General features: G+C 26.5%; 2 protein-coding genes across 2 annotated transcripts; both read right to left on the bottom strand.

Moving 5' to 3' along the window:
- Positions 1–7,498: 7,498 nt before the first annotated feature.
- OCT59_004483 (uncharacterized protein) lies at positions 7,499–7,975 on the bottom strand (the record flags this gene model as incomplete). Its single annotated transcript, XM_066148304.1, has 1 exon — positions 7,499–7,975. The coding sequence occupies one exon, from the start codon at positions 7,973–7,975 to the stop codon at positions 7,499–7,501; it is 477 nt and encodes a 158-aa protein (XP_065996920.1).
- A 1,483-nt stretch (positions 7,976–9,458) lies between these two features.
- OCT59_004482 (uncharacterized protein) lies at positions 9,459–9,830 on the bottom strand (the record flags this gene model as incomplete). The annotated part of the gene is made up of 1 exon (XM_066148303.1): positions 9,459–9,830. The coding sequence occupies one exon, from the start codon at positions 9,828–9,830 to the stop codon at positions 9,459–9,461; it is 372 nt and encodes a 123-aa protein (XP_065996919.1).
- Positions 9,831–12,336: the final 2,506 nt, after the last annotated feature.

The following is a 12,336-nucleotide window of genomic DNA, read 5'->3' as shown; positions in this document are numbered from 1 at the left end:
TAAATCAAAAGAATTTTCGTCTTGGGTATAAAATTATAAAAAATTTCTGTAAGGTCTCTCGGGACTAAATGATGAATAAGTAAATAAAAAGGATGAGTTTTTAATAAAAAAGGATCTAAATTTTGTTCAAATAAACATGAATTGTCAATAGTGTTTTTTAATAATAAATTACATCTAGCATCATCGTTCATTAGAACTTCAAATAATATGTTAAATGTATCAGAAATGATTTGTTGTATAGTTGGAGACACAACAAATCATCAAGTTGTTTCAAATTGAGATTTTAAAAAAATCACGTGATATGTATAATACTAATTTGCAATTGGTTAAAAATTAAACCATATCAGGAAATGTTTTATCAAAAATAAAATCTGGAATAAATCTTCCAGCTTTTTTTCTTTTTTTAGCTATTTTTTGACAGTGTTGTGCTTGTCTCTTTAGTCGTGCCATGGGAAAAAATTCTATGATCTACATTACCTCTCAGCCAGTCATAGTTCTGGCCTAAATTATAGAATTTTATCAAATTCTGGCCAGAATTAAATGTTTCAAATCCTACCGTTTATTAAGAAAATACTAAACTTTGCAGGCTAATAATTTTTGATCTAGATCACCAATCAGGATAATCTCAACGTCATTTTGTAGTTTAAGTTAGTGACAATTAAACTATGTTGAGTTATTTTAAATATATGCATCCAAAATATTTTTATTAAATTTCTAATTTGGACAATTTTATTTGATGAATTGTTGTGTCCCAAACCATATAATTGTAGTATGAGCAGCACATAAGCCGATATGTTCATTGTTATCTTTTAACACGTGACATTCTACACAGGAAATTATACCAAAAGGGTATATATAAATAAGGGTAATTTCTTTGTTGTATATCAATAGTAGAATATGTAAAGTTACATTTCTTCAATTTGTTACCTTAGATTTTGGATAATTTTATACTACAAGGTGTGTCAAAAGGGTTACTATTGATCTATTCACGGTATACATGCCACCCAAATTATTTTTGACTGCCGTAATTATAAGCAAAATCCCAAATTCAATTATGGCATCCCAAATTATAATTATGGCATCCAAAAATAATTTGGGCAGCATGTATAATTCACGGGTAAAATTCCAATTTATATCATTATTCATTAATGGTTTTAGGTTAGAGTTGTTGATCATAGAGTTAAATATTGTATCATATTTGACCATTATCAAATATTTCTATTTATAATAGATATATTATTTCACGTGATTAATCCTAGACTGCTTTAATAACTATTAGGCCTTTAATATAAGCGCCAGCATTTGCTAATTCATCAGCTTTGTTGTTTCAAATGTTATTGCTGTGTCCTTTGACTTTATATAAAATGATCAATAAATTTTTGGTACGAATTAAAAAAGAAATTAAGTCCCAGATCAGAAAATTCTTCTTTTAAGAATTCATAATAAATCTGATGTAACAATAATGCTTTTACATTTATTAAAGCAATGTGAACAAGATCATGATTATGTGGTTATACCATGCTTAAAAGGTTTATCCAATAAACTCACAGGTCTTTTTTGGATGATTAGTCAACAACAAAATGAATTATGGTCTAAATTCCATGATGTTGTTATTTATGACAGTACAGCTAAAACAAATAGGTATAAAATGACTCTCAATTTATTCATTGAGATTGATAATAACTTTAAAATTAGAGTTCTTGCTCAGACTTTAATAAAATATGAAACACAAGCTGATTATAACTGGATATTATGCTATATATTAGAAGCAACACATATTTTTCCTGCAGTTTTATTTACTGATGAAGACCTAGCAATGAATGCAGCAATTCAAGTAGTATATTCACAAATATGTTATTTATTATGTATATATCACATTACCAAAAATATAAAGAAAAAAGCTAGATCCAAACTATATGGTGAAATGGTATATAACTTTATTAAGGATTTTTATCATATGTGAAATAGCTATAGCTAAGATCAGTTTGAATTAAGGTACAATAGTATGCTTATAAAATATGAAGTTTACTGTTCTTATTTTAAAAAAAAATTGTATACTATTTATGAATCTTAGACAAGATATTCTATTGCAAAGGTGTTTACAGCAGGAATTGAGTCAATATAACATGTTGAATATATTAATGGTATTCTTAAAAAGCATTTAGATCAGGGTACCTTATTAAAAGAATTAGTAAAAGTTTTTAAATAGGAGTTGGACAAAAATTACAATATACTTAAATCAAAAATTACTATGGTTCAAATCCATCAATTGGATTACCATCAACTTATAACACTATATTTAAAAAAATTGATTGTATATTACAGACTTATAGTATTTAGCACCTATTCCATTATTTCTTCAACGTGCACAAATGAAGCAAGTTTTATTATCAAGGAATATTAGTTGAAGTTAACCAGGTAAATTAATACATTAAAGTATATTGAAAAAGGAGTTATTTAGGGTTAGGGTAAGGATGTATAGTATAGTGAATTTGCGTTAAATAAAGAGTTAGTTAGGGTTAGAGTAAGATGGATATGGTATAGTAAATTTATGTTGAAAAAGGAGTTAATAGTTAGAGTTAGGGTAAGGTGAATGTAATATAGTATTAAAAAAATTTATTTGGGAAGTATGATGTAATAATTTAACTTGATTTTTATTTTTTTTTTATTCTTTATTTAGGTTGAAGAATCAGATTTATCTAATGATATTATTGAACATTTATATAATACATCTCAAATTTGTATTCAAAAGTTTTTATCAGATATACTTAATAATGAAATTGAAAAACTTTAGAAAGTTTCTTACATTGCAGTAATTCCAGTATCTAAACCATATTATGTTATAATTTTTAAAGACTTAACATTACTTTGTATTTGTATGAATATCATCAATCAAGAAATGCTATGTCATTGAAATCCCCTGATTCCTTCTTTCATCAATATAAAGAGTTACTATGTCGAATCAGTATTCTCATGGATGATCGAACAAATAAAATCAAACAAATGATCAAACAAAATATATCAAACAACAATTTTTTCAGTTCACATAAATCAAATTATGTTAGTAATACAAAACATCAAGAAATATAAAATAAATTAACTTTTCTAAATTTTTCTCAAATTTATTCTCTTTATTATTATTTCCAAACTTCAATAGCTCTCACTACAAAGTATATATTTATTTCAACTTTTAAACTTTAATAATTCTTGTTACAAAAGTTTATATTTATATTTCTTCTTGTAATCATTATTTTAATAAGGTAAAAATAATTAATAAAAGTTAGGGCGAACCATATTACTTTTAATTATTTATTTAACACTTTATTAAAATTTTTGAATTACAAAATTAAAATATTCTGAACTGTGGAATTCCTATTGATTTTCACCTATATTTATACATTTTGATATTTAATTTTTACTACTCTAAAATTATAAAAATACCCTAAAAATAATCTTTAAAATTAATTTTTCAAATATTACATCATAAAAAAATATATTCTATCATAAAGAAACAATCCTTTCAAGAAATAATCTTGTAAACTATTATAAAGAAAATATTTTAAATCTATCTTTTATGATTAATAATTATTTTTCATGATTATTTTTATTGATAAACTTAATAAACTAGTTATTATATCAAAAATTGATCGACTCCTTAATTAATCTTATATAATCTCCATTTCATTCAATAAATATTACATCATGTAGATCATTCTATTTTCCACATGTTTATCTTCCTGACTAATTATTTATCCAGTCATGTGACCTTCAGTATACTATTTATCCTTAGATTACGTGATCATCCAATTATACTTAGTATCTGATGATTACATCGTCATCAGTATCACATTTTTATTCAGTCTGATAAAGCTGTTTTTCATATAGAATTCATTCATGCATGCTGGTTTGAATCAATTCCATCTGAAATAAATGTAATTACAATAAGAACTTAAACACATACATTAATGCCATTATATTATATTGATCAAATTTGAAGTAAATGTGTTTATACATTAATTCGGGATCTGTTAGTGAACCATAAAATTTGACTATTAAAAGGCGGTGATAAGTTCATATATATTTTTATCAATAATTTAGAATCTGCGATTCTGGAGAAAAAATATGGGATAACTTGCCTTCTATTAGTCATAGAGACATAAAATCATTACTATTAGATGCATCTTGATGAGACGAATCCGATGAACTAAATTTTATTTTCCTACGACCACTAGACGATGAGTTATCTTTAAAATTTTAAAATACTAAATTTTTCTTTTTTTCAAATTCAAATTTTCAGCTCTTATGAAAGTGTCTTTTGGTGCTTAAAATTTTTACCAGTCTTTTATTATTAAGATAGCCAAATGGCATATTTTTATGCCTATAATATTAGTTTTTATATAATATTTTAGTAATTTGTACCTTGCATTGGTGAAACTGTAGATTCTACGCTATTAGTAAATATATATATAACTTTCACCAAAATTTAATAGCCAAGTTTTATGGTTCACTGACGGATTACAAATTAACTATTAAAGAATCTGTTAATAAGAAAGTTCTATTTAGTATTACAATATCAATGGCAAAGACAAGCGTTTAAATTGCAAACTGATGGGACTTCTTCCCTATAAAAAGTATTTATATTTTAAATATAATTAAAAACTTTTTAAAATGTATTTAAAATATACTTAAAATGTATTTCTAATATATTTAATTTTTGCCCAAATACTTAAATTATACTTAAATTATACTTAAATTAAATTTAAAATATTTTTTATATATTTAAAATATACTTATAATATATTTCATAATATTTTTTTTTTTTTTTAAACTTTATTATAGATGCGATCATGTCTTATTATAATCACGCTTACTTACATATATAAACTTACAAATATAAGATAAACAAATACATATAAGAATTAAGCATTATGAAACAAGACTACTTTTTATAAAGAACAAGTTGACCTGTCACCTAAACGATCACATCATTGTTAAAAACCATGATGCGACCTCAGATTCAAAGGTGACTGTCATGATCTACCTAAAAATTTGCCCAATGACCACCTCGATGGAATGCCAAATCATTCTATTTATTTCAATTACTTTCTAACATATTACAGTCAACATCTTTGACATCCACTTCAGTGCGTTTATTATGTAACTTAGCTTTTTTATCTTTATCACTAATACCGCATCACTTTTCTTCCTTTATTTGTAACTCGTTCCTTGGTTTCCAAATAAGCACTTTGAATTCTAATAAAACTTTCCCAGTTATTTGCTTCAGCACCTTATATAACAATTTTTCTTCAGTTATTTTAAAGCACCTTAAAAATTCTATTAACTGACAACTGACTTGATTCTTCATTAAAAATGTAAAATCATATAAGCATCCAATTTCCCACATATCAAGCCCATTAATTTTACTTTTTAATTCTTGTGTATCTATATCATCTCTTGAATACTTCTGTATAATTTTAACTAAAAAAATTTTTAATCGTTTGATTATATCTTGCATAACATTTTGAATTTTACTACATTTCCAAAAATGTTCAAAGGTTTCTTCTTCTATTTTACAAAAATTACATTTCCAATCTTTATCATATAGATCTGGCTTACACTTTTTTAAATTAGCACAAGTTGGTAATTCATTACAACAAATTTTAATCTTAAATGATTGTAAATAATGATCTTCAAACAATGTATCATATTGATTTATATTGTTTAACTTTAAAGATATTTTCCAATCTATCAGCCTTAATAGATCTGATTGTCTATAAACTTTATTACGGCGTAGCATTAGAAATTCTTCTATAAATTGAACGTCCTTGATTCCCTTTATCGTAAGAATGGGATTACATTCTATAAGCATATCTCTCCAACAAATCGTACCATTGTGTAATAACAATTTATCCTCTATTATTAATACATTTTTCTCAGCACCAGATCTAGTGAGCTTATCTGCTTCCTTATTATAATCACAATCACCATGCGCTTTAACTTTAATTATCTTTACTTTGAGACTATAGATCCTAATTATCTTGAATAAACATAACCATAAAACCTTATAATTAACTTTTGATCTTTCTATATCTTTAATCGTCAAAAAGTTTAAATCATTAAATGTATTAACTACCCATTGAAAATCACTATATATTTCAACATTTGCAGCTTTAGGACAGATCATTAAACTTAATATCACTGCCATTAATTCAGTCTTATTAGAGGACAGATTATCTACAATTTCACAATTAAAACTTTTCTTTATAGGAGCATTAATTACAAATGCATAATCTATCAATATTTCGCTAGTCGCTACATTTTTCATTGACCCATCTGTATAAATCTCTATATCAGTTTCTTGCGTTAAACTATTTGCAATTTCTATCAACACATTACGATAATCACTTGGATGTATATATTTGAATAAGCCATTTACTTTTTTAATAATACATTCATTTATAGACGTTTTTCTGTAATATTTACATTCCGCTTGAGCTAACGCCTCGTAAATAGCCATATCTGCTATATAACAATTATTTTGTATTAAATTTGCATTAATTTTAACACAATTTTCTATATTAATATCTGTTATAAACCTTACTTTAATGTTACTTTTTTTATTTCTAATTTGATTCATTTTCACTTCACATCTTCCACATTTTTTAAGGATTGGTAACTGTACTGATGGTGATATTTGATCATTTTCTAGGTCTTGTATCCAATGTTCTATACAAATTTTGTCCTCATTTGAATTATCTAAAACACGCCCTATTATAGGTTTATCATGAAAGGTTGTTATCCAATTTTTTGTTTTTAAATTATCAATTTTTATGTCTACACTATGTATATTATATCCTAATTGATAATCAGTTTTCACTTTCTTAGATTTTAAAGGTGCTTCAATAAGCTTAGTTTCTATAAACTTGAACCAACTAGGGATTCTACCTTGTGTATTTATCTTAGTTCTGTGTTTCAAATCTTTATATCTCAAAAGACATGTACCATCTGACGACATTAACTGACTAGCAAAATAAACATTTTTCCCTTTCAGTTCCTTACTAATTCCCTTTGTAAATATTTTCATCAGCATATTTCTACTATTGTATTAATCCCCCTAATCTGGTTAACTTTCACACCACTTCGATTTTACTAAGCGATATTGTCGTATAAAAGTGCTAAAAGCAATTGCTAACAAATAATGTTTTACTTGTAAATCTTTTAAACTAATATTCCATATTGCTAATGGAGATTTATTAAATAATAATTCACTTTGCAATTGTTTACAATCTACTTCAAAAATATCTTTCATCACACCCTTTGATATCATTTGATTGTATAATCTACTTAACTGTCTTTGAGCTTGAATCGTATTAATATCTTTGATAGCGTAGCCCAATAATGAATGTATAATACTATTAGGAGTAGTAAGTGGTAATGACGCTTTTCTTTTAAACATATATCTACAGGTAGAATTTAATTTTTCTGTTTGAGAATTTGTCTAAACTAACAATTGTGCTTTATAATCAACACGAGGAATAATCACGTGATTATATATATATTTCATCTGCAAATCTGTTATTTGTTTGAAGCTAATTGTTTTATTATATCTTTTAATAATATCCTTGCATTGATTAAAGACATAATTAGTTTTTAAATCTAAATTAATCCAAACACCTAAAATTCTCACAGATTCTTTTGATGTTAATGGTTTAACCATTCTTTTTGACGATCTGAAATTAACTTCAACAATATCTTTATCTAACTTTTTATTCGTTATCATTTCAAACTTATCATAATTTGTTTGTATATTATTCATAATGTTGAATTCACCTGCAATTTTCAAGATCTGCTCTAACTGAGCTTTATTTTTAGTAATCCATGTGACGTTATTCATGTATGACTGTGATGATATATTGATCTTGAGTTTTTCTTTGCTCTGATTGTACATTACTTTTAAAGCAATGCTCAATTTCATATTCCATTTTTAATGAATTAATTTTTGCGAGCAATAGATCGTAATAAATTGTCCATAGCAGCTGTGAAATGACCTCACCTTGATCTATTCCTATAATAGACGTATATTGTTTCATTATTCTTTTTTCTTTTATAACACTTTTTTTTACTATTTGTAAATAAGTTAATCATCAAACAGATCAAAACCTTTGGAATCTTAATTCTTTATAATACTAATTTAAGCATCTTAATATCTACCATATCGTAAGCTTTAGAGAGGTCCTGGAAAGTCAACCATAACTCTTTATTATTCTTCTTTGCATCTTCGATACATGTATTAATGATTCTTAGAGGTGCCTCTGTAGATCCACCAGGTAGCCCCACGTGATTACCTCCTTTTAATATATTATGCTTTGCAATAACTTTAGATAATCTTTTTGTAACAATTTTCACTAACACTTTTCTCAAGATTTTTAGAAGGATTATTGGTCTAGTTTTTGTTAATGAGTATTTCCAATCCATTGTCTTCGGGATAGGATACAATAACGCATGTCTCCATTCTTCAGGGATATTACCAACTTGTAAACATAAATTTGCTAATTTTAATATGACACTTTTCATTGAAGTTCCTAGAGCTCCGAATGGGTCAGGTCAGGTCAGGTTATATCAGGTTGTCTGTTTGACCTGACCTGACCTGAAACCTGAAAAATTTCAGGACTATTTTTATTAAAGTATTGAAAAAAAACGGTACAAAACTTTTTTTTTTAATATAATATTATGAAAAACTAAAAACGTTTTTGCAACGTTTTTTATTAAGATATTGAAAAAAAATATTGCAAAACGTTTTTTTTAATATAACATTATGAAAAAAATGTTTTACGCAACGTTATTATTGAAATATCAAAAAAAAAACGTTACGAAACATTTTTTTAATATAATATTATGAAAAAACGTTTTTGCAACGTTTTTTCTTGAAATATTGCGATTCAACATTTTTATATTAAAATCATATAAAAAAGTGAATCCCAATACTGCAATTCACTTTTATATATATATTTTATATAAAAAAAGTGAGTTGCGGTATTGCGATTCACTTTTATATATATATTTTATATAAAAAAAGTGAGTTGCGGTATTGCGATTCACTTTTTTATATATATTTTATATAAAAAAGTGAGTTGCGGTATTGTGATTCACTTTTTTTATATAGAATTAATATAAAAAAGTGAATCGCAATATCGCAACTCACTTTTATTATATAAAATCAATATAAAAAAGTGAATCGCAATACCGCAACTCACTTTTTTTTATATAGAATCTATATAAAAAAGTGAATCGCAATACTGCAACTCACTTTTATTATATAAAATCAATATAAAAAAGTGAATCGCAATACTGCAACTCACTTTTATTATATAGTAGAATCAATAGTTTCAGGTCAACAGGTCAATCAGGTCAGGTCAATCTTCATACCTGACCTGAATTTCAGGTCAGGTCAGGTCAGGTTACCTGAATTTGGCTGACCTGTTCGGAGCTCTAGAAGTTCCCATGTGTTTGAGCATTTCATTCAATATTTGGGAGATTCCTGGCGCTTTATCATTTGCTAGCTGTCTAATCATATGGTCCCATTCACTCTTACTAATAGGTTGAATAACCTCGTTATACCAACATTCATTTATGTCTTGTTTAGGGCTATATTGACGAATCCATCTTTCTTTTAACTTTTCATTTGAATTCAACTTTTTTCCCGCAAATGATCTGAAATGTTCGATCAACTCATTTTCTATCAATTTCTCATCTGAAATTAATTGTTTTACTGAATTTTTTTCTATCACTATTTTATCCAAAACAATTTTGCTTCTTTTTCTATTCAACATGAAATCTAAGAATCTTTTTTTATTATCTTGTAGATCCTCACACCGTCATTGGATATAAAACTTCATTTTCTCTTCTTTATATATTTTACTTTCTTCAGCAAAATTCACCTGAACTAATTTAAAGGCTATCTTGACTATTTCTTTAAACTCTTTTATATTTTTGTCGAGCAGTCCATCTATGTCTATTGCAAATTTAAAACATATTTCTGATATTGTTTCATAATGCTTTTCTATAAATTTTTTACACTCTCTATAATTAGTTAAATTCAAACTCATGATCTTTTTTTCCATTAAATAAATTTGTTAAAATATATGATAATTTATGTAAAAATCTCTTATAAAACACAATTGTTTTTGGTAGCACTTCTTTGTTCGGGTTACCTTTCTTTTTCAGCAATTCATTATTAGCTTTTTTAAACGTATCTCGAATTGTATTCCATATTCTATTTATATTATTGATCAAAATTTCTACGTTATCAATTATATCTTTTTCTTTATCCAATAACTTTTCTATTTTTTCTGCATATGTTTCCCATAATTGACTATCTATTTTCTTATAATCCACTTTCAAATTGTTATTATTATATTTTTTCTTTTTAAATAATTGTTTTGTATGAAACAGGTCATCTATTTGGAAATATACTGTTACAGCTGAATGATCAGTTTCAAATATGTGGACTTTATTCGTAGACGCGTAGATAGTATCTGGTACTAAATCTTCTGTGACTCATATGTAATCAATTCTAGATTTTTTATCTGATCTCTTCCATGTATTCAACGGTTTATCATGGTAAATTAAATTAATATCAACCATAATGTTTTTTTTTAATATCAGAAAAATACGATCTTTCCAAAAATTTTTTCGATTTGCTCTTTATTGAGCTATCGCTGTATCATAACTTGCATTAAAATCTCCAACACAGACTATTTTAGCTTGTAATTTTTTTTCAGCTGTTAAAATTTCTTCTAATTTCGTATAAAATTCCAAAATTTCATCTTTATAACTATTATTTGAAAAGTTATAAATTGTGATTATTGTGAAATGAATCTTTCCTTTCAACAGTAACGTAAGTTTTAAAGCTCGACCTTTAATGATATCTTTTTTGATAACATATTTTGCATAATCGTTATTCATTATAATCCTGACTCCAGTCGAAAAATGGTTGTTATCATCGCATGACCACCAAGTCGTTATATCCTTATAATCTTTATAAATCATTTTCGCACTAGCAGTTTGAAGTTTTGTTTCTGTGACTATTAAACAACTAATCTTATTAATTTTCATATAATTTAAAACTTGTTCTTGCTTAAGTATTGTATTTAATCCGACACATTAATTGTTGTTATCTTAAATGTATTATTAATGTTCCTAATACCAGTGATAGATGGTTAAATATCTATATGTTGTACTATCATTGTTGATTATATTGGGGGTTAGTTGTTCCGTTATTGAATTCCCTAGCCCTGTCTTCATTGACATATGGTATTTGGTTGTTCATTAAATGGTCAAATTTTCCAGACATATCTGTCAAAATACTAAACGCCTGATCTATTCTGGCTTCAAAATTATCTAATCGTTGTGTATTTCCTTCTTGACTTTTTGGGGACGAAGGTGATGTACCCAGCACGGTTGATAGTTCATATATGAACTTTTCTGTCCCAACTGTTTTATTTACTTTACTATCTTCTTCCATAGGAGATAATGTACGAGTTTGTACATTTGGCGAAATATTTTTTTTGATATATATATCACGTGTTTGTTGAAATTCTTTTACCTTTTTATTATTATTATTCATGAACGTATTATCATCTTTAGCAAACATTAATTCTACTTTTCTATTACTCAAAATCTCAGCTTGATTAATATGATTAATTTCTAAATTTGAAACCCTCTCATTCAATCTTTGTATCATATTCATGAATTTTTCCATCTGTCGTTTCAATCTATTCAGCCTATCACCCTCATTATTAACTGGTGTAGGATTAATATTCTGTTGATTCCAAGGTTTTCTTACTGGTTCTTATATCTCTTGTTGTTTTCCTTTTCCTTTGTAAGATTGAGATGGACCTTGACTTGATGTTAAAACATTTGCTCTTACGTTGGGTATTGTCTTAATTTTCTTTGCAGCTCAGTATAACTTGAAAGACCACTTGTAATGGCATTTCTTGTTCGACTTCATAATTACCCGAATTGTGCATGCCTTCTGACTTTTATCCAGATTGATATTGTGAATTTCTAGAAAATAATGGTCTGAATCCTATACTTAGTCTGGATGCTTTTACTCCATATCTACTATAAATCTGTTGATAAACTTCATGTGTTGATAACATGTTTCTTTTCCTTTGATTTTCTGGACATGTTCTGACTCGATAATAAGGAGAACCACATATGTGGCACGTGACTGCATCATAATTAACGAAAACTAAGCCTCGATTGTTAAAAGAGAATTTTTTTCCTAGGGCATTATTAAAGTCATTCTCATTATCAAAAAAGACAAATGCAAAC

This window comes from Rhizophagus irregularis, chromosome 12, assembly GCF_026210795.1.
Source record: "Rhizophagus irregularis chromosome 12, complete sequence".
Taxonomy (NCBI): domain Eukaryota; kingdom Fungi; phylum Glomeromycota; class Glomeromycetes; order Glomerales; family Glomeraceae; genus Rhizophagus; species Rhizophagus irregularis.
This window is presented reverse-complemented; position numbering and strand designations above follow the sequence as displayed.